Genomic DNA, 27266 nt, shown 5'->3' with positions numbered 1-27266 from the left:
TCATTTAATCTTCACAATAACTTTCTGAGGTAGATATTATTACCCCCATTTTACAAATGAAGAAACTGAGACACAGCAGGAGTAACCATCCTGCCCAAAGCCACATATGCACAAAATAGAACTGGCTCCAGAGTCTGTGCTGTTAATGCCCGTACCAAGTGACCCTGCATTGTCATTTTTTTTAATGTTTATTTTACTTATTTTGAAAGAGAGCATACACACAAGTGAGTGTATATGAGCAGGGAAAGGGCAGAGAGAGAAAAGGAGGGAGAGAATCCCAAGCAGGCGCCATGCTCCCAGCTTGGGTCTCGACACGGGGTTTGAACCCATGAACTGTGAGATCATGACCTGAGCCAAGATCAAGAAGCTTAACCGACTGAACCACCCAGGTGCCCCTGCATTGTCATTTGTGATGTGATTTCCTAAAATAATGAAAGACTTATGGTAAAGTTCTGAACAACACAAAACAACACAATAAATGTATTCATTAAAAAAACAGGTTATATTAAGTTTGTGCAAAAATGTTTCATGTGTGCAATTTCCTTTTTTGATAATATGACAGGCCAAACACCTGGGAGACCTCTCAAAAAACAACAAAAAATCCTGGATAGAAAAATATTAAAAAACATCTTAGGGGTGCCTGGGCGGCTCAGTCACTTAGGTGTCTGACTCTTGATTTGAGCCCAGATCATGATCTTATAGTCATGAGATTGAGCCTAGCATTAGGCTCCCAACTGGGTGTGGAGCCTGCTTGAGATTCTTAGAGTCTCTCTCCCTCTCTCTTTGCCCCTCCCCCACTCACACTCACTCTCCCTCTCTCTCTCTCAAAAAGCAAGCAAGAAAGAAAGAAAGAAAAAAAAAAGTAAAATATCTTTGGGGCACCTGGGTGGCTCAGTTGGTTGAGCATCCAACTTCGGCTCAGGTCATGATCTCGTGGTTCGTGAGCTTGAGCCCCACATCAGGCTCGCTGCTGTCAGTGCAGATCCTGCTTCGGATCCTCTGTCCACCTCTCTCTGTCCCTCCCTTGCACATGCTCTCTCTCAAAAATAAATAAACATACAAAAATAAAAGTATCATCAATGCTTCAATGAAAAAGTAAGGAATTTTCAGGGCAAAACAAAGTAAGTGAAGGCGGGGTTTGTGGAGAGGTAAGTAGAACACTGACGCAGGTTTTTGCTCTAAGGACATTTGCCTAACTAGGTGAACATGAGCTTTGGTCAGTGTCTCATGGAAAAAATAAATGCCTCAGAACCTCCTCAACAGGGGAGTTTAACAAAAAATTCTTCTTTGTAAAAATGGAACCCTCAAAGAAATAAAGGGCTTTATTTCTGGTAAGGGTGAACCAGAAATAAGTCTGTCACCTCCTCCCTTGGGTATAGGGTTAATGGAGATAGATTATAGGCCCAGCTAAGTTTGTTGTTTTGTTTGTTTGTTTTTTTATGGATTTTTCACATGGAATGTCCAATAGGACATTGAAAGCCATGTGGAACCTAGGATAATTCTTGGCTGTGTGGTTCTGTCCCTTGCATTGCAGCCCCCTAGCATCCCTGCCCCCTGCATACCAAATGTCTACAGCACATCCTTATCGTTGTGGTCAACAACAACAAAAAAGCCTCCACAAATTTCCAAAATGCCCCCGTAGAGAACCAATGCCCCACGGTACACTGTCAAAATTGACGGGAGCCAATTTATGAAGGACTTTATTATCTGTCGTGAAAAGTTAGATTTTATCTTCAGGTTGAGAGGGAAACCGTTGAAAGATTTAAGCAGAGAAGTGCTGTGGCCCCTTTTGCCTTCCAGAAAAATCCATCTGACTGAAAGGTGGAGGATGGATTAGATGGGTCCAGATGGGAGGCAGAAACACCTGTTGGGAGGCTTCTGTGAACACATAAGTGGGAGATGATGGTTGCCTGTGGTGACTGGCAGCAGGGCACCAGCCCGACACAAAGGCTTTGGAGGCAGGCCTGCCTGTCTGCAGAGCCAAAGGGCTTGAGTTTCAGTTCTCCCACTACTGAATAAGGTGAGACTTTGGGCAAGTTACTCAATCTCTACCACCCTCAGTCTTGTCATCTATAAAATGGAGATAAGACTGGATGGAATGTGTCCAAAGTGCATACCCACTCGGAAAGCACCCACTAATCTTAGCTATGATCATTATTAGGTATGAGCAGTAGAGATGGAAGAAGTAATTCAAGAGATATTGAAGAAGTGGAATGTGAGGGTTGAGGACAGGGACAAGCCAAAGATGACCCTCAGGCTTTGGGCTAACCTCCTATGTGCACATGATGCTAACACTTAGCTTAGAGAGGCCCAGAGGAAGACAGGCCAGGACTAAATGAGCCCGAGGAGCCTGGTGAGGGAGCAAAGAGAGGTCAGGTAGACCACTACATATCTGGGTCTGGAACTTAAAAGAGTGATCCTAGCAATGTGGGACTCCTAAACTGTGGAGTAAGATGGCCCCTGACAACCCAGGACTCCTTGTATCCATGGAATCTGGGCCGGCCTGTGGCAACCTTTAATGCAGTGGAAGTCAGCTGCACCAGGTCCAGGGCTAAGCTTTAAGAAGACCTGGCAGCTTCCACTCTTGCTTTGGGGACCCCTAAGGTCTCATGTGGGAAATCAGCCTCTCTGCTGCGGACATGATCTGGAGAGAGAAGCTTGGACATGGAGAAAGGGAGGTCCAGCCATCCCAGCATTCCAGCTGTTGCCCCCGGAGTGGGAGACAAGCAAGCCAGCCATCATGGACATTCCAGCTCCAGTTACCTTCTGACTGTGGCCACAAGAGACACCCCCAACTAAGACAGCAGAGCTGTCCAGGTGAGCTCCCATCAACCAACCGGGAGGATCATGAGAAGTTATAAAATGGTTGTTGTTTTGAGGCACTACATTTAGAATAGTTTGTTATGCAGCAATAGATCTCCAAGCAGAATGATACTGATGAACTCTAAGCCCAGGTGTATAGTGAGAAGAGAAGAGGGCTTAGAACAGAGCCAAGGCACCCCACATGCAAGGACCAAACAGGGAGAAGGCTCACACGGGAGATTGAGATAAACAGGACAGAGGGAAATCCTGAGAGCGTGGTGTCCTGGAAGTGGCAATAAGTGCTCAGGAAGGAAGAGTGGTCAGAAATATAAAATGCCAATGAAAGAACAGATAAGTATCCCTTGGATTTGGTAACATGGGAGTCAGTGACCTTGACAAGAACAGTTTCAGTGAGCACTGAGGGTGGACGCCAGATGCACTGGGTTGAAGAATGAAAAAAGCAACAAAATCAAACTGGAGTTACGGTTTTGGGGGTTGTTTATGTTTTGTTAATATTTATTTATTTTTAAGAGAGAGAGACAGAACATGAGCATGGGAGGGGCAAAGAGAGGAAGACACAGAATCTGAAGCAGGCTCCAGGCTCCGAAGTGTCAGCGCAGAGCCCAACACAGGGCTCAAATCCACAAACTGCAAGATCATGACCTGAGCCGAAGTCGGACACTCAACCGACTGAGCCACCCAGGCGCCCTGGCTTGTTTTTTTGTTTTTGTTTTTAGAGTTACACCTATTGACCTGGGTGAATCTCACAAGCATAACCTTGAGGAGGGAAGGTCGCTGAACACTATACCTAGGAGGACAGTATTTATATAAAGTTTTAAAACATGCAAATATTAAAAAACTCTTAAAACTCAGTAATAAAAAGACAAATAACCCAATTAACCAATGGTTAAAGGATCTTGGAGTGGATTGAATGGTGTCCCCCCCGCCCAAAATTCATGTTCACCTGGAACCTCAGAATTTGGCCTTATTTGGAAATAAGGTCTTTGCAGATAAAATTAGTTAAATTGAAGCCAGGTGGGTCAAGATGAAATGAAGTAGATTAGGGTGGGCCCTAAATCCAGTGACAGATGTCCGTACAAGAAGAGGAGAGGCCTCAGACATACACAGGGGAGAACTCCAGGTGAAGACAGAGGCAGATTGGAGCTATGTGTCTACAAGTCAAGCACACAAAGTTCACATAACAGGAAACTGTTTTAACCACTTGAAAGTGTACAGTTGAGCAGGTTTTATATATTCTCAGTATTGTGCAACCATCACCACTATCTAATTCCAGCACTTTTTCATCACCCCAAAAAGAAAACTTGTACCCATTAATAGCCTCTCCCAATTCTGCCTTCCTCCTGTCTCCTGGCAACCCCTAATCCACTCTCTATGTCTATAGATTTGACATTTCATACAATATGTAAGCTTTTGTGTCTGGCTTCTTAGTGTAGTGTTTTCAAGGTGCATCCACATTGTAGCCTGTATCCGTGCTTCATTCCTTTTTATCACTAAATAATACTTCATTTTATGGATATACCACATTTTAGTTTATCCATGCATCAATTAATGGATACTGAGTTGTTTCCACTTTTTGGCTATCACAAATAATGCTGCTCTGAACACTCTTGTATGATTTCTTTTTTGAGGTGATGAACATGTTCTAAAGTCGATTGTGGCAATAGTCACGCAACTCCGTGGTTATGCTAAAAGCCATTGAACTGTACACTTTAAATAGTGCATGTAAAGATCTCAATAAAACTGTTACTCCCCAGAATGCAAAAAAATATATATTGTTCTGAGATGTATACATACACAGTGAATATTTATGGAAATACAGGGAAATGATACCACACTTAGGAAAGCGGTTGTCTCTGGGGAGAAAGGAAGGAGACGTGGCTGGGGACAGGCACCGGGGACCCCAGCTGCAGGGTCAGGTTTTATTTCCTAAACTGGATGGTGGAGACATGGGTGTTCACTACATTAGTCTTTAAACTTTTTGCGTGATCGAAAAATTACACATTTAAACATAATTTTTTAGCAGGAAAGAATGATTGAGATAAATAGGATATTTACAAGATGCAAAAATCACCACATACAACAAAGAGAAGAAATATATTATCTTTTTCATGGAGAGATCTGGCAATCCCTCCTGGACAAACTCAGCCATCACTGATAGGAACCAACCTGACGTTATTTGCCTCCCGGTACAATGGTATTAACAGCATCACCTATAAAGTATTCTTCTCTACGGGTGCCTGGGTGGCTCAGTGGATTGAGCATCCAACTCTTGATCTGGGCTCAGGTTATCTGATCTTGCGGTTTGTGGGATTAAGCCCTGCGTCAGGCTTTGTGCTGAGCGTGGAGCCTATTGGGGCTCTCTCTGTCTCTCTCTGTCTCTCTGTCTCTCTCTCTCTCCCTGCTCCTTCCCCCACCCCCAAATAAATAAATAAACTTTTTTTAAAAAGTATTTTTTTCTAGAATATTTAAGCTCCAGAAAACCACTATAAGGAATGTTCGCTAATTTGGGAGCTAAATTGTCCAATTTGGGAGCCACTAGCCACTTGTAGCTATTAAACAATTAAAATTGTGACTAGTCTAGCTTGACATATGCTGTTAAATATAAAATTAACACCAGGTTTCAAAGACTTAATATAAAAAAAGTAAAATAGCTCAGTATTTTCATATCAATTACATGTTAAAATAACATTGTTTTGTATATATTGAGTTAAATAGAATATATTATTGAAATTAATTTGCCTGTTCTTACTTTTTAAGTGTAACTACTAGAAAAATGTAAATTACATTAGAGGGGATGAAAGTATAAGGGAACAAGAGCATGGGGAAACAGAGAAGTCAAGAATCTGGGACATTTTACAAGACATCTCTCCTAGACTTCGAAAAGTCAATGTTGTTGGAAAAAAAGAAAAGAGCTGTTTTAAATTAAAAGAAACGAGATATAAGAACCCAATGCACTGCTGGGCCTTGATTGGATCAGAATCCCCCCACCTTAAAAAAAAAAAAAAGATTTAGATTTAATTAAAAAAAGTTTTTAAGTAATCTCTAGCCCCAACGTGGGGCTTGAACTCATGACCCCAAGACCAAGAGTCACATGCCCCACTGACTGAGCCAGCTAGGCACCCCCAGGATTTCTTTTTTTAAGTGTTTTGTTTTGGTAAGTTCTACACCCAATGTGGGGCTTGAACTCACAACCTTGAGATTAAGAGTCCCATGCTCTACTGACTGAGCCAGCCAGGCACCCCTCTTTTTTTTAGGTTTTTAAAAAGAGATTTTTCAGACAACCTGGGAAAATCAAATAGAGACTGAATATTAGATGATATCTGAGAACTACTGCTGGCTTTCTTAGGTGTGATAATGCTGTGGTGAATATGCGGGAAATTGTCCTTATTCTTAGGAAGTTTCCACTGAGGCTTTTAGGAATGAAATGATATTAATGTTTGCAACTTACTTTCAAGTAGCTTGGCAAAAGAAAGCGTGTGTGTGTGTGTGTGTGTGTGTGTGTGTGTGTGTGTGTAGAGAGAAAGGGAGAGGAAGTGGGAAAGAGACAACAAAAGCCAATTAGCAAAATGGTAATTGTAGAATCTAGAAAGTTTCAAGGCTATTCACTGTACTAATCTTTAAACTTTTCTGTGTTTAAGATGATTCATGATGGAAAGTTGGGGAAACAAGACAAAATAAAAAAGGAAGGAATGGGAGATGAGGAGGTGGAGACAATCCTTTGCAGCAGTTTGGCCTTGAACTGCCAAGTAAGAGAGGGAATAAGTTGGAGCAAGCACGTAGGGTCAAGAGAGTGCTTTTTAAAAATGGGGAGACGAGGGGTGCCTGGGTGGCTCAGTTGGTTAAGCGGCCGACTTCGGCTCAGGTCATGATCTCGCGGTCCATGAGTTCGAGCCCCGCGTCGGGCTCTGTGCTGACAGCTCAGAGCCTGGAGCCTGTTTCAGATTCTGTGTCTCCCTCTCTCTGACCCTCCCCCGTTCATGCTCTGTCTCTCTCTGTCTCAAAAATAAATAAACGTTAAAAAAAAAAAATTAAAAAAAAATGGGGAGATGAGAGGGTTTAAATGCTAAGTGGGAAAGAGCCAGCAGAAAGAGGAGCATGAAAGATACAAGCTATTCTGGTCAAACTTCTGACTCATGCCTGGGGATAGACCAACCATGTGAGAGATTCAGTACACCCCAAGAAATGTTCTACCCTCCTCCTAGCCCCAAGCTTCAGGAGAAAGAAATCGGTGGTGACACCTAGTGGATTCAAAGGGCACTGTTGAAATTCTTCACTCCTCTCTCTACACCTCCTCAAGAGGGCATCTCATGCTGGTCTTGTGACCACTCCAAATCATTTTCACCCTTTTGTTCACTGCTAGACCAGCCTACGATGTGCAATGCTACTAAGTAAGTTCGTCCTCTCCCCTCTCAGTCCACAGTAGACCTTGGCCACGTCTCTTGTCTCGGCCACTCTCCCCACAAGGAAGCAGAATTCAGACAGGGTGAGGAAGGGACCAGAAAGGATATATGTCCCCCACACCCCAGTCACCCAGCTCCAGTCAAGTGGCCACTGCAGCCCTGATGAGTGCAAGATGGCCATTTCTCAGTTATTCAAGCTCTGGGGATTGTGCAGAGCTTAAACTGTGGTCTCCGGAGTCAGAATAACTGGATTCAAATTCTTGCTAGCTGTGACTTGGCCTCTCTGTGCCTGTGATGCTAAACTTCTCATGACCTTGGTTCTCATCTGGAAAGTGACGCTGATAGAGCCAACCTATTTGTTGGGAAGATTAATTGAGAGAAGGCACATAAAGTCAAGCACAGTGAGTGGCAAAGGACACCGTTCCAAGTGTCAGTTCTTATCATCACTCCTGAAAGAGAGCAGATGACTGATGGCTCTGGAGGTGGCCAAGATGGGGATAAGGAGAATAGCCCACACCACTTTCTCTGCCCTCCCTGGGGGTAGAAGAGCAGGGACAGAAAGGACTGGTCCCTATGATCCTGCACCAGGGCATGGAGTCCTTGAGGGTGCGACCAGTACCCTTTAAAGAGGGCAGAACCTGTCCAGCCCCCATACATCTGGCTTCCCTTGTAACCAGTCCAGCAGGGCAGAGGCAGCTCTCAGTGCCTCCCGGTGCCTCATCCCTGACTTCCCACTTTTGCACTTTGGCCATCAAACCTGCTTCAAGGCCTAAGTCATCATTCTCAAGAAGTTTTCTTTTATTGTCCCCACCACTACCCCCCCCCATCCTCAGACCAGTAGTGAATCTCTTTAGCTCAATTCCTAGAGCATTTATCATCTTGTGTTCTGTCCACTCTTACTGCTCCTATTTCAACCAACCTAATTTATTAATTCAGCAAATATGTATTGAGCGTCTTCTCTGTGCCAGGTACTGTTCTCGGCTCTGGATAGCAAACAAGACACTCATGGAGCTAACATCCTTGTAGGGGAGTGGGCGCAAAGAAAATACACAGAGAATATATATGATGTCAGGGAGTGATGAGTGCCTTGACTATACAGGGGGTAGGGGACAGAGTGGGGGTGGGTGAGATGGAAACAGAGTGGTCAGGAAAGGCTCGGAGAAGAGCAAAGGTGATTCCCTGAGACAGGAATGAGTCTTAGGGTTTTTAAGGAACAGTAAAGCAGTCAGTGTGGCTGCAGTGGGGTGAGTAAGAGGAGAGGGGGCAGGAGATGGGGTCGGAGAGGGAGAATTTTGATTCTTAATGCGTTATTGGAAACAGGAGTGTTACAATCTGAATTGTTTTAGCCGAGATGTAACAAACCTACAGTTATTGCCTAAATCTCACAATTGAGTGAACACACACACATAACCACCCCCCAGGTCAAGATACAGAACATTCTTGGAGCGCCTGGGTAGCTCAGTCAGTTAAGTGTCCGACTCTTGGTTTCAGCTCAGGTCACGATCTCATGGTTTTGTGGGTTCAAGCCCACACTGGACTCCACGCTGACACTGCAGAGCCTGCTTGGGATTCTCTGTCTCCCTTTCTCTCTGCCCCTCCCCCACGTGCACTGTCTCTGCCTCTCTCAAAATAAATAAATTTAAAATTTTAAAAATATAAAACATTTTTATCACCACAAAGGGCTTCCTCATGCCCCTTCCCAGTCAATACTCTCTCCCATCCCCATCAAGTAACCACTATTTTTACTTCTATCCCCATAGATTAATTGGGTCTATTCTTGAATTTCTCTTAAGTGGAATCCTACCGTTTGTAGTCTTATGTGTGTGGCTTCTTTTACTCAGCATTACGTCTGTGAGTGAGGCTCCTTCATGCAGGCTGTAGTTGTTCTTTTTTATTGCTACGTAGTATTCCGTTGTAATAGTATACCGCAATTGATTTATCCATTCACCTGCTGAAGGACATTCTGGCTTCTTCCAGTTTCACGGTCATTAATAAAACTGCTATTGATCACTGTTGGATGTGTCTTTCACTGGACATCAAGCACTGATTTCTCTTGGGAGTGGAAATTCTAGGTCATAGGTTAGGTGTACATTTAGTCTTTGTAAGCACTGCCAAGCAGGTTTCCAAAGTAGCTGTGCCAATTCACACTCCCCACCAACAGCATATAAAGGTTCCAGTTGCTCCACACCCTTGCTGATACTGGTATTACCACTTTTTAAAAGTGTAGTCATTCATGATCTGATGCAGGTTTTTAGCAGAGCAACCTGGCTGCACTCTGAGAACCAAGTGGTGGGATTAGGGTTGAGTTGGGCAGAGGAAGCTGAGACACCAGACAGGAGGCTAGTGTGGGTCAAGACCCACAAATGGTTTGCACTAGATGGTAATAGAGGAGTCAGAGAAGTGGATCAATCAGGACGTGTCCTGGAATTGTAGCAGGAGAGACTGGTTGATGAGTGAGGGAGGGATGAGAAGGAGGCATCAGGGCGAGGCCTGCATCCTTGCCTTGAAAACCTGGGTGGATGAGAGGACCGTTTTCTAAGATGCAGGAGAGAGGGAATAACAGATGTGGGCCAAGGGAAGGCCAAGGACTCATGGGTAGCTGTCTGAATATGTCATCTGCTGGAGCTTAGGCCATCCTTAGAGCACTAAGGCTCTAGATGCCCCCCATCCTAGTATAACTGGCAGACACTGGTTGTGTGAATGGCATGTGCTGTCTGGGTAGCGGCTGGGGGAATGTGCATGCATGCTGTCTGCAGTGACAGATCTGAGTTAGGGGCCCAGTTCTGCCCCCTCGCTCGCCTGTAACTTGGACCTTATGCTAGGATTCCATCTTCCACCTTATGGTGGTAGAATTTAACAAGATCCCACGTCTAGGGCACCTGGAACATGGAAGAACTCAAACTTCCACTCTTCCAAGTTCCAGACACTATGTGGCAAGTCTTAAGAGGCTGGCACTTTTCCCTCATCCACATTTTAAAAGTCTTTCCAGACTTTCCAGACTGAGAACAGCCCTGCTGAGGGGCCCAGCACACTGAGAGGCGGTCCCCTCTCCCCTCCCTCACCCTCTCCCTCAGAGAAACAGAGTGGAGAACAGCAAGCAGCTTGATTCATAGACTTTATCAGCTTTTTCTCCAGCCAGTGGCTTCTGCAGACAACCGAGCCTGTACGGTACACACGGTTCACTCTGGCAAAGCTGGGGAGCAGCGGGGCAGGCATCACGGCTGGGGGCGGGAAGCAGCTAAGACTGGACCAGTGGGCCCCAGTGCTTGAGGAGGGTTGTGGGAGCTTCGAGAGAAGGCTGCTGCGTGGGGTCAGGAGGAGGGCGGCCCAGGGAGAGGAGGGCACGTATTAAGCTGCAGGGAGGAAGCAGGGAGCGGGAGGGGGGCCTATGGTCACCGTCCTTGGGGGATGGAGGCGGTGGGACACAGTGCCAGTGTATGTATGGGGGATGAGGGGTCCATAGACATCTTTTGTGGCAGGAACGAGACAGACCACTGTATAAAAGGGACTGTACAACATAACCTATGATACAATGTTTACATATGATACAAGGCTCTTTCCCTCTTTGAGTTTTAAAAAATAAATTTACAATTCCAGAGCTTTTGGTAAAAAATATATACACCCTCAGAGCAGGAGCAGCAGCTGTTTTTGCTGTTGCTGCTGCTGCCTCTTCAGAAGAGAAAGAGGTGGCGCCAGAAAGGAGGGTGAGGCTGTGCCAGGGAACCTCACCCCGTAGCTGCCAGGAGCCCTGCGCCCCTCAGCCCTGGAGGCCTGTGTGGGAGAGGGAGGGGAGACAGAGAGGTATTAAAGGCATCACCACAGTCCAGTGTGGCCTTTACGGTCTCAGCCATTCCCTCCCCTCACTTCTGTGGGCTACCTGCCCAGGGACAGGGGTCTGCCCCACCCCAGCTCTGATGGGGAGGACCAAGGGGGAGTCAACACAGGGAGGAGGATAGAGACCATGTTGTTGGTGTCCCTCAGAAGAGCCAGAAGGAGGGGGATGACAGCTCCCTTCTTAGCAGTAAGACACCCAAAAGAAGGAGTGTGGGCAGCAAACACCCCCAACTCCTGATACCACCACGTCCCACCCCGCAATGCAGAGGGAGTGTCCTGTAGGCAGCTTAGGCCTGTGTTTCCCTGAGCATCTCTTACCCTCTCACCAGAGCCCACCCAGAGACCTTGGGGAGGCGTGAGTGGAGGACTCCCAAGGGCTGACAGGTAACCCCTTCCCCCTCGCTGCTGCCCCCTGCCCCACGAGCAGCTTCACCCACAGGCTTGGGCACATGGGGCAGCACAAGGAGCTGAGCAGGGAGTGGTGGGGGTGGGGACAGCACCCCGCACCATCACAGGGCCAAGTAGACCAGGGTAGCACCAAACAGAAGGACCCCTGCTACACACAACACCCTCCCTCAGTTACAGATGCGCTGCTGCTTCTTAAAGGGGACAGGTGCACACACACGCGCGCGCGCGCACACACACACACACAGACACAAGGGCAATATAATATTCCAGGAGGGGTGCATCCAGGGGTCCCAGCCCTGACCAGGGAGAAGCCGGCCACGGGTGGAGAGGAAGGCTGCCAATCCCTTCCACAGTTCCGCTCTGTCTCACAGACAACGTGGGCAGCTTTCCTGTCTGCGTGGGAGGAGGAGGTTGGAAGCTCCATCTCTGGAACAGACCTCAATGAGAGGGGGCAGAGGAAGGAGTGTTCTGCCCCCCATCCCTGCGAGGGCAGGACCCAGCAGAGTGCGGTTTTGGCTTGAAAGAGCAAGGGGGAGAGGACTTCAGCAGGATGAACAGGCTTATGAGCCCAGTGGTAAGTCCATCCGACTCTTTCCTGAGGGGCAGGAAGTTGCTCCAAGGGAAAGATGTCAGAGGTGGGTTGGGATAGCGTGCAAAGTGCTTGAGTGCCAGGTGCCCAAGGACCCTGGTGGGGCACTGACCAGAACCTCTGTTCTCACTGACTATTAGCCTCCAGCTTGTAGGAGAGCTCGAAGAGGAGGTTCTGGTTGTCGATGACCTGGAACTGGCGCACATAGGCCTTGGTCTGCAGGTGATGGGGGGATGCCTCCATATCCAGGCCTGGAGGTGTGACAAGAGAGAGGCCTTCAGGCTCCCAGCCTCCCTTCTTGCTCTACATGCCTACCAGCCAGAGAAGAGGGGTGTGGATTGGGACAGGAGGGTCCCTAGAGAGGCCAAAGAGAGGATGGAGAGCTGACAAGTTTAAGGAAATAAAGAATTGAGGATGGTCTCCTCCCGGAATCCTCCCGCTCAGTCAAAGCTCTACCTGTAAAGCTCTTAGAAGCCTGGGTACTCACAAAGGGGCCGGCTCCGGTATTTGCGGATTGTCCTCACCTTTTCAGCCACTGAATGCTGGGAGATGACAAGAAATGAGCCCTAAAAAGGGTACAGAAAGATGCTCCCCCCCTCTTATGCTCCCCCTGGTCTATTCTCCAACTCTGCTGGTTTGATTCCACTCCCTCCAGGGTCTAATTCTGGAGGGTCTCTGAAGAACCAAAGAAGGGGTGTAATGGGGCCGGTGAGGGAAGGTAGAGTTGCCCGCCCCCCCCCCCCCAGCTCCCTGTCAGCTTTGTGGCCTGTGGGCGTGTTGCCACAGCAATGGCAGCAGGGACGGTCAGGAGTCTGTCAGGCAAGCTGGGCACCAAGAAGGAAGGTTGCTGTCTTTAGGGGGCTGCCAGGATGCGGGGAGGGGGCTGGGGGTGGGGGAAGGATGCCAGCCCCTGCTCCCGGGCCAGGGTAGGCCGTACCACTCACCAGCTTCTCAATGTTCACCAAACCATCGACAAGAGTCTTACTCCCCTCATGCAGGAAAGTCAGGTCTAGGGGAGGGAAGAGAAGCAAATGTGAGGAAGAAGAGAGGAGGTCCAAAGGGCCCTTCCCCTCCCCCACGACCCCTCAGTGCGGGGCTCCTCTCCAGTGGGCATTCAGAGCTAAGTGACAGTGGTTGATAGCCGGAACTGGGGCACAGAGACTGTGGCCAGAAGAGCATGGGATTGACTCTCACCTTTGAGGATCAGAGGCACAAAGGGAATCACAGGAGGTTTCATCTTGGAGATGACTTCTCGGTAGCTTTTGTGGTTCCTGCAGGGGTCCTGGCATTCCGCAGAAGAGAGGTTAGGGGACACATAGTCCCAGCGTACCTCAAAGATGCCCCCTACTCCTCCCTCATCCCCCTGCCCTAGATCCATCTCTGATCAGAGAGAGGTATGTATGGGTGTCTAGCTGGGGGTGAGATGGGGAGGAGCTTGACTGTCCTCCCCTCACCTCCAAGGCAAACAGGGCAGCAATCCACCCACCCTTCCCCCTCCCAGCATGCCAGGGGAAGGGTCTTGGGCACTAAAAACCTTAAAGGCAAGCTTGAGGAGGAAGGTTTGTGGGAACAGAGGGTCTCTGGGGTGCAAGCCCAGGGGCAGATAAAAGAGCTGAACCCACTCACTGTCAGGTTCTCAAATTTGCGGAACAAATTCTTGAATTTCCCGGGCAGCTTCTGCAGAGAGTTTGAAGGAAGGAGAAGGAATGTCAGACTGGAGCTCCTTGCGTTTCAGGGCAGCTCTGGCTAATCCCCAGGTGTCAGAGGGGGAAAGGGCCCGGCTATCTTGCAAGGGACTGGCAAGCTGGTCTGGTGGGTAGGGAAATAGAATCAGCCCGTAGTGAGGTCTGGGGAGCTTGAAGCAGCCCGGAGGAATGAATTATTCTGGGGAATTCGAGCCTCTGCGTTGGCACTGCCACGCACAAGGGGCCTCACTGAGCGCTGGCTGGAATCCAGCATCCAAGTCTGAGACCTGGCCTGGGCTGCCTGCCCCCCTCTCCGGCGGGGATTCCGTCTTTTTACTAATTTGCACAAGGACAGGGCGCATTAACCTAGCGGCGTGCCCCGAGCCTGGATCTGCCAGAAGAGGGCGCCTCCTTCCGCCTGGCACAAAGGCTCCCTAAGGGCCAGCCGCACCGCGGGAGGCAGCACTGGGGTGAGCCCGGCAGGCCAAGATCCCCCGAGCCAGGCCAGCCCAGGCGGGAGGACAGGAAAGGGCAGCCATGCATCACCTCCCAGGTGAGCCGCAGGCGGCTGACAGCGGCGTTGTCCAGCCCCATGACCACGGCGTAGAAGGACAGCAGGTCCTGGTTCTGCTTGCAGCTGCGGGGGTGGGAGGAGAGGTCAGCGCGAGGTGGGGGGAAGGGGGTGGTCTCCGCGCTCCCCCTCCGCGGGCTGGCCGCACTCACATGGCCGCGATCTTGAGGAACTTCTTCAGCAGCTGCGCGCGCTTGCCTGGGGCCTCGCACAGCAACACCTCGGTGGCCACCCAGTGCGTGACCTCGCTGCAGCGCTGCAGCAGCAGCTCCAGGTTGGCCGTCTCCCGGCGGCCGCGCTCCCCGTGGAACACGTAGTCCACGAATTCCAGCTGCACCCACGTCAGCATGGCGGAGGGGCCGCCGGGGCGTGGGGAGTGTGCGTGGGCGGGAGGCGGAGTGGACCCGAGGAGGCAAAGGCAGGAGGGCAGGGGTAGGAGGGGTGGAAAATAGAAGAAGCCGGGACAAGACGGGATGCAACAGAAATGGGGGAAGAGGGGAAGCACCATTAATAATACTCTCCCATCTACTGAGCGCTTATTTGGTGCCAGGTCCTCGAACCATCTGATAGACAGTATCGTCACTGCCTTAATTTCTCTCTTTAGTAGAGAATATTTTAAAGATACCTTATCTGGTTAGACCCACTTTACTAAGGACTCTCACTTTGCTGCTTTTTTCAGATTGGAGACGTAAGGCTTAGAGGGTCTGGGGGTGAATTGCCCGAGGGCACCCCGCCAGCCACCTTCTAATGCAAAGTTCAGCTGCACACATGGCCCGTCTCCAGGACCCCACGTTGGCACATTTCTCCCTCCAGGCCCCCAGCCCAGCACCGCCTTCAGTCCCCACCTCGTGCACACATCGAAACAGCTCCCAGTGGAAGGCAGTAAGGTGGTTGGCGACGTCCTCAGGCTCCACTCGGTGGATCTCTGTGTCTCCAGGGGAGACCTGGATCTCCTCGGGGAGGGGCATCTGGTGACAGGCAGGGACACAGGGGCTGGGCTCCACTCTGGGCTTGTGAGTTTCTGCCCCATAGTCCCTCTGGGCCCTCACTCCCAGCCAACGCCTTGTGACAGAGTTCTTACCAGCGCCTCATAGCTGTCGCGGGTGCAGGCAAACAGGTGACTGTTGATGCCCAGCGTGGTGAAGACACAGTCTTCAGTCGGCTGGAGAAGGACCTTCTCTGCAGGAGAATGAGCTGTTCTGCCTCAGCCCTGACTATCTGCACCCTCACACACCCCAGCCACTGTCGCCATCCCGTCTAGAAACTCCTAACCCTGCATGGACACATTCTAGACGAATGGGACTGCTGTTATCACCAGTTTGTGCCACATTCATCTGAAATTTTCAAATAATGATTTCCTCGGCATTCATCACCTTCTTTTACCCCCCAACATTCTTCCACAGCTCTTCTGTCAATTCTATCATCCCCATGATACTGGAATATTTTTTCCCTTGCCTAAGAGGAAAATAGGATTCTGGCTACATTGCAGGCTCTCTGCCTTCCCACAGGGATTGGAGGCCCACCCTGTTTTAGCCTCAAAAACGTAGCCTCCAGGAGGTTAAAGAACCAGATCCCAAGATGAGTAAGAGGCAAGCACCTAGATCAGAATCCAAGTGTCTTGGGCCAGTGCTTTCCAAACTTTAATGTGCATAGGAATCACCTGGGAATCTTGTTAAAATGCTCATTCTGAGTCAGCAGGTCTGGTGGGGTCTGAGGTGCTGCAGTTTTAATAAGCTCCCAGGTGATGCTCATGTGGCTGGCCCCAGGACCACACTTCAAGTAGCCAGGGCCTAGAATTTGTCTTTAGCCATGCCCCAGAGCCCTGGGCAGGTGAGTTTCTCCTCTCCTGCCTGCTCCCCCCCTCACCCACCCCTCAGCCCAGCTGTTCCTGAGCCTCACCTCCGGAGGAAGCCACAGCTACCAGGATGAGCGAGTCCTCGCGCCCTGCAGGCTCCTCTGAGTACTGCAATTTCTCTGTCACAGAACCCAGAATGTCCTGCACTGACGCTGAGAGGCGGCTGCGTATGGTCACGTAAGAGTGGTCAGGCATGTAGACCCGGCAGAAGACTGGGCAGAGACAGGAAGGTGGGTTTTCATTAGAAGGCAGAATGGCAGTGCTGGCATCGTCCCCTCCAGGGCACCTCTGTTCCCCATCCCATCTCACCCCTAACCCTAAATTGATTGGCTTCTGAAAAAGATGCTGGAAACAGGACAGGTTCTACAACACAAGGAGAATGCCCCAAATCCAGAGACCCCAGAGGGCCCTCTGAGCCACCCTGGAAGCTCTGCCCCTCTTAGTGCCCCCACTCACTCTCATCAGAGCCCCGGAAGGCCACTCGGGTCTGCAGACAAGAGTCTATCCGGCGGAAGTGGCGGAACAGTGGCTTCACCTGCTTGCTGGGCGGCTGGCTTTCCTCTGGGATCCTGACATGGACACAGCTGGGCGTCAGGAAGTCCTGCCAGGCATATGGAGCGCCAGGCAGGCAACATCAAGCAGGGACATCAGAACTGAGTCAAGGATGCACCAGTACCAGGTTCAGAAAGTGATGAAGGAGGTCAGAAGAGAGACAATGAACAGCATGGGACAACAGTCCAAGTGACCCAGATCAAATGCCACCTCTTTCATGAATTCTTCTCTGATCTACCCCACCCACCAGGAAAGGTCACTTTTCGGCTTTAACTGCCGTAGGACACTGGGCTAATATTTGTTTACGTTCGTATCTTATCTCTTCTACAAGACTGAGAGCGTTTGAAGGCTGGGCTTAGTTCTTCCTGAAATTTTTTTTTCACCCCACAGGCCTAGCACACTACTTGGCACATGATAGGTGTAGGTCATCCGCTGTTTGCTGAATTTTGCTGACAAGAACTTCACAGCCTGGGAGGAGACAGATGTGTATACAGCTACTTCTAACACGAGGCAGGAGGTGTTAGGTGATATAACAAAGGTACAAGGAGAGTTCTGTTGGTATGAGGCAGGGAGAACTTTCATCAACAAGATGGCATTTGGGTTGCCTGGGTGGCTCAGTCAGTTAAGCGTCCGACTTCGGCTCAAGTCATGATCTTATGGTTCATGGGTTCGAGCCTGTTTGGGATCCTCTGTCCCCTGTTTTCTCTGCCCCTCCCCTGCTCGTGCTCTGTCTCTCTCTCAAAAATTAAAATAATAAAAACATTTTTAAAAATTAAAAAAAAAACAAGAAGATGGCATTTGAAGGACACCTGGGTGGCTCAGTCGGTTAAGCATCTGACTTCGGCTCAGGTCATGATCTCATGGTTCGTGAGTTTGAGCCTTACATCGGGCTCGCTGCTGTTAGCTCAGAGCCCACCTCAGATCCGCTGTCCCCCTCTCTCTCTGCCCCTCCCCCATTCGTGCTGGCGCGTACGCTTTCTCTCTCTCAAAAAAATGAATAAACATTAAAAAAAAAAAAAAGATGGCACCTGACTTGGGCCTTGAAGGACAACAGAAAGAGAAGTGGGTATGGGGGAGTCCTTCTGGAGTGGACCACGTAAATGATGGTAGGAAAATGGGAGAGCCCAGGAGTTCAGGGGTGTATAGGGAGTGTCATGGGGGCTAGGAAATGAGGTGGGAAGCATTGGCAGAAGGCAGAAAAGCAAGGGCGTTCATTGAACACTGTGCAAGGATGTTGCAATTTTGTCTTATAGGCAATTGGGAGCCGAGGATGTTTTTGGAATAGGAGCACGATGTCATCAAACTGGAAAGATCTCTCTGGTGTCAGCATAAGAAGGGAGAGGACACAGGGTACCTGGGTGGCTCAGTGGGTTAAGCGTCTGACTTCAGTTCAGGTCATGATCTCAAGGTTCATGAGTTTGAGCCCTGAATTGGGCTTTCTGCTGTCAGCACAGAGCCCGCTTAGGATCCTCTGTCCGGCCCTCCACCCCGCCCCGCCCCCACTGCCCCGCCAACCGCCCCTCTCTCTGTTCCTCCCCCGCTCTCACTCTGTCTCTGTCTCTCTATCAAAATAAATAAATATTCTGGGGCGCCTGGGTGGCGCAGTCGGTTAAGCGTCCGACTTCAGCCAGGTCACGATCTCGCGGTCCGTGTGTTCGAGCTCCGCGTCGGGCTCTGGGCTGATGGCTCGGAGCCTGGAGCCTGTTTCCGATTCTGTGTCTCCCTCTCTCTCTGCCCCTCCCCCGTTCATGCTCTGTCTCTCTCTGTCCCAAAAATAAATAAAAAACGTTGAAAAAAAATTAAAAAAAAAAAATATAAATATTTTTAAAAATTAATAAAATTTAGAAGAAGAAGAAGAAGAAGAAGCAGAAGAGGAGGAGGAGGAGGAGGAGGAGGAAGAAAGGAGAGGACACAAGACCATAAGCTGAAGCCCTGGACAGGAGGCTGTGGCGATACTCCAGGTGAGAGATAATGAGGCCTAAACGGGGGTTGTGGCGGTAGGGATGGACTGGAGAGAAACTGAAGTGGTCCAAGGGATGGATGGATGGATGCAATGGAGTCCTGAAGTGGGCTCACGTTGGCTCATGACAGCGGATTGTGAAATTTGGGGGCGATTCTGCCTACTGCCTTTTAAAAAGCCATTAAAAAAAAAGTTTTATAAACCTCTAGCCAAATTATTACCACAAAAGGTAGTGGCCTGTTTTACTACATTTTGCTATTGTCTGTGCTTCTGAGGTTATTTACCTCTCTTGTATTTGTGTGGTGAAAATCCTACCTAAGCCCTGCTACTGCTCCTCTCTTCTCTGCCCAACTTCACATTCGGTGACATCACGTTGGTTGCTTTAAAGCAGCCAGTGAAAGAATTTACACCATGGGAATCAGCAAAAGCTACAAATCAGGGCTTTTTTGACCCTGATGTGCTGGTTGTTAAATATGTACCAGTACACCACTGGATCAACAAAGAAACGGATGGGACAACAGACAAGGAAGCCACTGGAGGCCGTGCTTTGTGCTACCCTCCAGCAAGAGAAAGGGGCTGAAAACTAAAACCGCATTGGAGTCAAAAGGCCAGAGGCAGTCCCTGTGATAGAGGAACAAGGGGACTTCTGTCCTGTACCCTCCCCCCAACCCATTCCCCTCACTTTAGCTCCACTGTTTCCACAAGCTGGTGCAGCCTCAGTGTGTCCTCTCGAAGGTCCTGGTAAAGGGACTCATCCTTCATAATCAGCAGGTACAGATCCTGGGGAGCAGAGGAGAGAGAAGGTGAAGGCAGGGGTGTCATCCCAAGCATCACTATCAGCAAGGGCTGGCGCAGGGTCTCCATGCCTTGGAGCACAGAGGGACCATATAAACTTAAGGCCCACAGGCATCTTCTTCCAGGTACCCAGCTTGAGGAGTATGGCTCCTTCAAAGGGGTCCCCTTCCAGAGCTAATAGCCTGCTCACCCGCCTTCTCTCCCCAGGCCCACCTTGATGATGCGGCCGGCCCCCTCTTCCTCCTGCAGCAGCCCCTGGTAGGTGTCCAGGAAATGAAGGAGCATGGCTAGACAGGCTTGCTTCCGACCCAGCCCCTCGGGGCCCTCCATGCCTCCTGCCCAAACAAAGCTGACCCCTTAGTTAAGAAAAAGCCCCAAGCAGGGAGACCTGAAGAAACTGGGAAGGGAGATGAGATGCAGTGGTTGCTTAAGCCCTCCCAAATGCTCTCTAGGCTTGGGGCCAAGAAGAAAGGAGATCCAGGTGTCCCTGGAGCCAAGACCCCCTCATGCCTCAGCCCAGGTATTTTTCTCACAGTAGGTGTGGATGGCATCCACTTGACCACATCCATCTGACCACATCCTGCCTGTTTGAATTTCACTTGAGGATACCCTACCCAGATCCACCCAACCTCTGACTGGCCCATAACCTGGAGCTGGTAAAGGCCAATGATCCTTACCACAAACCTGACCATACCTCAGTGTAAGGCCCGGTGTTTCTAAGAGAGCCTATGGTATTCTACTCAGTGGCCTGACATTTACAATTAGATCCTAAAATAACTCAGCAAGAGGCCCTATGCTTACATGAGACCCTATGAATAGCTCAGCCAGTGGCTTGTCTCTAGCAGACCTTACTAAAGCATAGCCGTGACCTGATGTTTACATCGGACCCTATAATAACTCACTGGGCAACCAGATGTTTAGAGCAGCAATCCAGTGGGGGAGAGAGGCATTCTTAATAGAATAATAACACCTTACACTTGCACAGGGCTCTGCAGTCTCCAAAGCACTCCCGCATCTACTATCAGATTGATCTCCACAGCAGCCCCATAGGTAGGCAGGGCAGGTGCTATTTACCCCCTTTTTACAGAAGAGGAAACTGAGGCTTTAGGAGGTTAAGTGGTCTGCCCAAGGTCACGCAGCTGCTGAGTAAAACCCCTGGAATTGAAACCCAGGTGTATTTTCTAGGGAAGAGTGGAGGCCCTGACATCACACATTGGGTAGGGGGCGTGGCTTCCTCCCGACCTCCCCTTTTGCAGGCTCCATAAAAGGATATTACTGGTGTAGCTCCTGCAGAAATTTCTCCGTGGGGAGGAAGAGAGAATGGGTGAGGACGATGTCATCCAGCAGGATATCTGTAGAGATCAATTGGCACCACTGATGTCAGGCGGGCACTTGTAGGGCCCGACTGGACACTCACTACCCTCCCCCCACCGCCGCCTCCTAGAGTGAGTTCTCCTTAGCCAGGCTGGAGCCCTGGCCACCTGCCCCGTCATGCTCTGCACAAGCGCGCACGCACACGTGTGAAGGTTCTGGGCAGCCGCTGCGGGGGTGGGGTTGGCAGCTGCCAAGGCAGCTGGAGGGAAGGAGGGGGCGCCCTTTGGTCACGCCCACTTCTCTTCAATGGATGTGGGAAGCTGGTCAGATAATATAGCAAACTTGAGATCTGCCCGAAAAAAAGAGGTAAACCACAGAAGTGTCTCTAGACAAAAAGAACTTCCAAACAGAGGTTAGAGTCAGTGGTGTGTGTGGTGTGTGTGTGTGTGTGTGTGTGTGTGTGTGTGTGTGTTCATCCCTCCTGCCCTCCCTACTCTCTACCTAACAACTTTGAGTTCCAACTAGGCAGGTGAGAACCAGCCCCATTAAAAGGGAGAGGGAGTGACTGCCATCTCTTTGATCCCAAAAGCCTTTAAGAAGAAACCCTGTGTCCCCCAGATGCCCAGAGACGGAAGGGTTAATGATGGAAGGGTGGAGGGGAGTGGCTCTCACCACCCTTTTCCCCTCCACACCCCCATCTGGGCCTGGCTCAGCCAGTCAGCCAGGTACAAGGTCGCCCTGACTTGCAGCCAGCCCTGGGGTGGGGCAGGGCAGCCTGGCACACACAGACAAGCAGGGCGCAGGGAGGGAGCCAGGTGTCCTCACCAGGACAGGTTAGGGCCAGGTCCCCAGACACTGCCCCCAGACAAAACCAAGGCTTCTGAGTCCCTTGGCTCACCATGCCCTGGCCTCTGATTCAAGCCATGAAGGTAGAGGAGGAGAACCAACACAAGATCCTCTATTTTAACTACTGCATTTCACAAATGAGAAACTGAGGCCCAGAGTTGGGAGGGACTTGCCTGGAGCTGGAATAGGAACCCAGACTCCTGAGTCTTTGTTCTTTTTTCGATCTGCCTGAGGTAACCAGAGTGTCGGGGTAGAGCACGGTGGGGCTGCTTAGATGTTTGTGAGCCTTTGGCTGATATGGGAATAACTTCTGTAAGTCCCCCTCACCTCCCACACACCCTGGGAAAAAGCCAAGATGGCTTGAGAACATTGGTTATATTGGAGAATATCAGAGTGGTAGGTTAAACTAATTCTCATTTACTAACTGGTTCCCCAAACCAGTTACTCTGGGGATCTAGCTTGCCAGCCCAGATAATAGGATGACAAGCAACCCAAGAGTCCTTTCCCAGGGGAGACCAGGCACAGTGTGTGGCATCAGGCCCCTGTGGAAGGGGAAAGACAGTTTCTCCCTTTTCCTCTTTGCCCAGCTACCTTGCTATGCTCTTAAAGTGAGGCTGAGAGCCCCAGCCCCGACCTCCAGCCCCAGGGATGGTGACAAGGAATAGGGATGCCCAGCATCGTTCCTATCTATCTCACGGGAGAGCTCAGCCAGAGCAAAGGAAGAGGAACATGGGGCAGAGTGGGGGAGATGCTGCTATGGGGGCTACAGTTTGGCGTCTGTCTCTTCCAAGCCAGGCTCTGGTCCAATGCACAGCCTCCCCAGGGAATGTGTCATAGAGACACAGGGTGTGTGGTGTAGGCGGGAAGTTATGGTTAGGAGAGCTGTGTGTGTCTGATATTTTTCTAATTAAATCCAAAAGGTGTCAGCTCCCCAGGGCAACGACAGCTGAGCCAAGGAGAGGGCCCAGGTCTTGAAAAAAATCTAGGGGGTGGGGGATGGAGTCCCATTCCACATGCCTAGGTCCAGGCTCCCTACAGAGGTCTGAGAGCAAAGTGTGAAACCCCCACCTTGAGGCCCTCAACCAGGGCTCCCCACCCTCAGACCTTGCTGGGCTTAGTGAAATACTGAGAGGCAGACTTAAAGACCCACCAGGCTTTTACCTCCACCACCAACCGGCAATTTGGGGTCTCGGTTTCCTCAAAGTTCCCTTAGTAGGGGTGCTGGTGGGGAGTGGTGAAATAGTATCATCGTTTAGGGAATAAGCTTCTCAGGGTGTGGCTATTATTTTTTAAAGAGGCCGTATGCTGAGGCCTACCTTGGGAAGGGCAGGAGTTGGTGGAGCTCAGAATCCCCTCCATGCTGCAGGGTCCTGCTGTCTGTCTGCCCAGCCACCTCTCCCCCAGCAAACACCTTCTGAGTCAGCCCCCAACTAGAATGCCTCCTTCCCCCTCAAGCTGCTAAGGACAATGCATCCCTTTGCCGGGCCAAAAGGCAGCTTGGGCCTTGCGCCTGTCTGGCATTGCCCCACTGAGTGGGCCAGCCCTGTGCTCTGGTGTTTCTAGACAGAAGCAGGGACTCCGGGAACATCTCTCAGGTCTCGGGCAGCACCTCTTGGAGTGAGGGGTGTGAAGCACGGTGTGCTCTGGGCAGCTTCCATCTTAGGGTGTCAGGCCTTAATTTGGGGCCACAGAAGGAGGTAGTCAACCTCAGGGACCCATGAGAGTCTGTGGGTAGAATGTCCAGGGGAAAGGAAGGGTGGCTTGAGGTTCGGAGAAAGAGTTCGCCTTCTTCTCCAGCCAGTGGGTGAGGCTGCTACAGGGAGGAAGGTGGCACAGCCACTTCCCTTCTGCAGAAGGGTCTGTTCCTCCCCTAGGCCGCTGCCCCACTTCAGCTGACCGCTCGGCCCCACACCGAGGCTCCCGCCATAGCGCCACCCCCACTCTCCAAGGGCAAGGAAGAAGAACCGGGTAACAACCCCCAACTCCGGGATGGAGGAGCCTTACCTGAGGCGGCGCTGTCCCTGGTGGCCCCTCCAGCGAGCCGCTCCAGAACCCGGTTCAGAAGATGCTCCGGCCGCTCGGGGGCGCCCAGGGGGGCCCAGGGCGGGGAAGTCAGGGGCTCGCCAGGGGACAGCTCGTCAGAGGAGTACGAGGAAGGCGAGCGCAGGGGTCCCCCCACCCCGAGCGGCCCGGGCCCTGGCACCTCCTCAAGCTGCAGCCAACAGGGCCCCCCGCTGCCGAGCTCCTCTGCGACCCCCGCCGGCTCGCCCCCTTCCTCTTCAGGGGGCGGCTCTAGCCCCGGCTCGGCGGGGGGCTCCCGGAGGAAAGCGGGGAGCAGCAGGCGAGACACGCTCTGACGCCGCTGCAGCGGCCGCAGTCCCCCGGCTGGACCGCCGCCCCCACCAGGTCCCCCGCCCCCGCCAGGCCCACCGCAGCTCCCCGGACCCCCGCCGGGACCTCCCGCCACCGTTCGCCCCGCCAGCTGCGACGTCTGCTTCTTCAAAAATTTCTCCAGTGGCTTCATGCCCCCCCCCGCCCCTCTCCTTGGGGCCGCCGGAGGACCCAGGTGTCCCAGGCGCGGGCGGGGGGGGGGGCGGGGACACGATGCTCAGAGCCGGAGGGGCAGAGCGGAGGGCCGTGCCAGGCGCCGGACTGGGGGCCAGAGGAGCCCGAGGCTCGCTGGCCGGGGTCCAGTGACCAGTGGCCCGGGGAGGTGCCAGAGGGAAGGAGTGTCCGCTGTTAGTGGCCCCCCATGCCGGTTGCAGCTGGCACGCGGCCCAGAGGGTGGATAGGCTGCGGGGCCAGTGCCCGGGGCTCTGCGCTCCTGGGCCGGGCTGCGGCGGCAGAGACAGCGGGCGGAGCGCAAAGCTGAGAGAGGACGCGGCGGCGGCGGCGGCGGCGGCTGCGCTCCTGGCCAGGGGGGAAGGTGGCAGAACTGAGACCGCGCCCCCTCTTCCAGTCTCCGCCCAGTCCCCGCCCCTGCCCCTCCTGGCCCGTCCCCTGGCCCGCGCGAGGCTTGAACTTGGGCGCTGGGGCTGGCCGCGAGGGAAATAGTGAAGGGCTGAATGGGATTGGCTTCAGAGCAGATGCAGAAATTAAGGGCAAAGGTGATGGAGTGATTTAGCAATGGAGAGATTCCTGGCTTGGGGGCTTACAGGGGCTCTTAGTTTCATTTCAAAGAAGTAGGGCAGGCCTGTGGCCTGCAGACTTGGGACTTGTACTCAGGTGAGACCTACAAAGATTGCTGGTTGGGTGTCCATCACCCTCAACCCCGACACTATGCTCTGTTGCTATATTTGTGATTTTATCTTCCTTCTATAAGAAGGGCTGGGAAGGCCTGAAGTGGATTGGCATTGGCACTGGGGGCGGTGCCCATCTGCCCTTTCTGGTAGGGCACAATAGGTGGTGAAGGCCTGGCTTGTGAGAGGCAGGTGCTGGCAGGCAGGTAGAAGCCAGGCAAGGAGCAGCAGCAGGTTGTGGCAGGTCTAGTTGGGGTGAGGAAAAGAGACAGGAGGCAGAGGGGAGGAGACAAGGAGCACAAGGGCACCTGAACCCAGCCGGCAGCAGGAGAAAGCAGGACTGTGGAGATGAGTGACAAGCTCCAGAACTGCCAGCCAATATCACTTAGTGTAGACCCCCTCCAGGGTGGACATAGCCATGGAGTAGGGCAAGTGGTGCCAATTTGCACTCTAAATGATCTTTATTCCTGATGCCTGTGCCTGGAGCATTCTGTCCCTAAAGATACACTGCCCCAGAAGGAGGTGGGTATAGAGAAACACTCAGTGTAAACACATCAAGGTTAAAGTAACAAGGTGGGGGAGTGGCACCAGGTTCCAGAGAGATTGAAGCTCCTTGGACAATGCCCCACCCCTGTTTACCGTGCAGGGACCAGGCAGGGACAGGAATGCTAAAGGCTGGGAGTGGTGGTTGAACTGCAGGGTGTGTACTCCACACGTGTCACCGTGTGTGCATATCTGGTCCTATGTGTGCTAGAGCATGTGTTTACAGAATTAAAGCTTTGCATACCCATCTGTTTGTGGATTTCAAAAGGGAACAGTAAAAGGGAAAGAGTAGTTTTGGCTAAAAAGCTGGAATAGAGATCCGAGTATCAGCTTTCTGGGCTCCCTTTATTGGATACCCCACTATCCCTGGGGTTAAGAGGAGAAACTGGCTGGAGTGGCTAAGAGCTCCCCAGGCATTTTGTGAACCAAATAAGAAGAGGAGAGGGCTCCACTCCGAGCACATGCCACAGTTACCAGATTAAGCTGGTTGCCTTGGTAACCTCCTCTCTGGGCAGGATTTGGGATTGTCAGTTAGGAAGGGGAAAGATTTGGGGAGTGTGGAGGGTGTGGGGGCTGGAAATAAAGGAGGCAGAGACACTTCTGGAAACTGAAAGCTTGGGGAGCAGGACCCCAGCACCCCTGCAACTACTCAAGGATATCAGGCAGCGACTGAGTTCAAGGACTTGAATGAGGAAGGAAAGCCAGCATGAAGTGAGTCATGGCCCTCCTAGAAGAGTGGTTCTCACCCCAAGTGCACATTGGAATCCAGGGGAACTCAACAATACTGATGCCCAGGCCACAGTCCAAATCAATTACATCTTTGAGGTGAGGCTGAGGTTTATGGTATTTTTTAAAAGATCCCCAAGTGGTGCTCACTTTGGCAGCACATATAGCAAACCTGGGATGATACAGAGATTAGCATGGTCCCTGTACAAGGATGCCACATAGAAGATCCCCACGTGATTCAAACAGCCATGGTTGAGAATCACTGCCCTAGAGGGACAGCCCAAGCGGGCTGTCGATGCTAGGAGACAACTTCAGGATTCTAAGACCTTACCCATAAGGTAGCAAGCCTGTGTGTTGACCGCACAGGGGAGAGGGGGCTGGCATGGAAGAAATAGAGGGGAAGAGAGTGATAGGATTAACAACTGTGAGAAGATGGAAGCAAAGAACTCTGAGAGTCCAGCCCATGGACTTCTAGAAGGGAATAGGGCAAGGCTACATAAGGCTGATCTGCCCCTCATACTTGCTTTCTGCCCACTGAAAAGGCAGGCTGGTAGGGCAGAGAACCTGGGGGCTTTGTTGAGTTTGAGTTTCTTCTTGCTGAGCTTGTTACCAGGGCAACAGAGAGCAATGGGATCTAACTGCAGGACTGGGGAAGCAAGAGGCAGGGGTGACGAGGAAACATCTTAACAGTCATCCCTCCTGCCAGTATCCTACCCCCAAGGATGCCCGGCATTCTTTGCATGACCCCCAGGAGATCAGGGCCATAGTTACCCGTCACCCTGTGGGGAGGAGGAAAGCAAATGGACATGACTAAGAGGAATCAGGGGTAGGGGGAAAAAGAATCATGGTCCTCTGCCTCAAGCAGTAGCACCAAGGGATACAGGGGGAGTCCCAACTGTTTTAAGGTATACCATGATGTCCATGCCCCCAGTGCACAAGGATTTGTGGTCCAAGAACAGATGCCACTAGCTCCACATTAAACTCAATCGCTCCCCACACTGGGCATCACCTCTGTAGTAAACCTCACCCCACCCAGGGTCTGGAAGAAAACAGTCACTTCGAAGCTAGGAACTGGCCTGCACACATCAGAGGCTCAGTGAACTAGATAACCGGCAGCATTAGCCAC

General features: G+C 51.3%; 1 protein-coding gene and 1 pseudogene across 1 annotated transcript; one reads left to right on the top strand and one right to left on the bottom strand.

The window, feature by feature from the left end:
- Positions 1-10219: 10219 nt before the first annotated feature.
- On the bottom strand, positions 10220-24156 carry RAPGEFL1 (Rap guanine nucleotide exchange factor like 1). The gene is made up of 15 exons (XM_042967375.1): positions 23637-24156; positions 20749-20824; positions 19686-19827; positions 19360-19457; positions 16622-16734; positions 16210-16377; positions 15392-15489; positions 15156-15278; positions 14463-14641; positions 14286-14376; positions 13681-13731; positions 13249-13336; positions 12999-13063; positions 12542-12596; positions 10220-12305 (listed from the first exon to the last, which is right to left on the bottom strand). Exons 1-15 carry the CDS (start codon positions 24154-24156, stop codon positions 12181-12183), a joined length of 1992 nt encoding a protein of 663 aa, XP_042823309.1. The 3' UTR covers positions 10220-12180.
- Positions 24157-26282: 2126 nt separating this feature from the next.
- On the top strand, positions 26283-26379 carry LOC122233827 (annotated as a pseudogene).
- Positions 26380-27266: the final 887 nt, after the last annotated feature.

This window comes from Panthera tigris, chromosome E1, assembly GCF_018350195.1.
Source record: "Panthera tigris isolate Pti1 chromosome E1, P.tigris_Pti1_mat1.1, whole genome shotgun sequence".
Taxonomy (NCBI): domain Eukaryota; kingdom Metazoa; phylum Chordata; class Mammalia; order Carnivora; family Felidae; genus Panthera; species Panthera tigris.
This window is presented reverse-complemented; position numbering and strand designations above follow the sequence as displayed.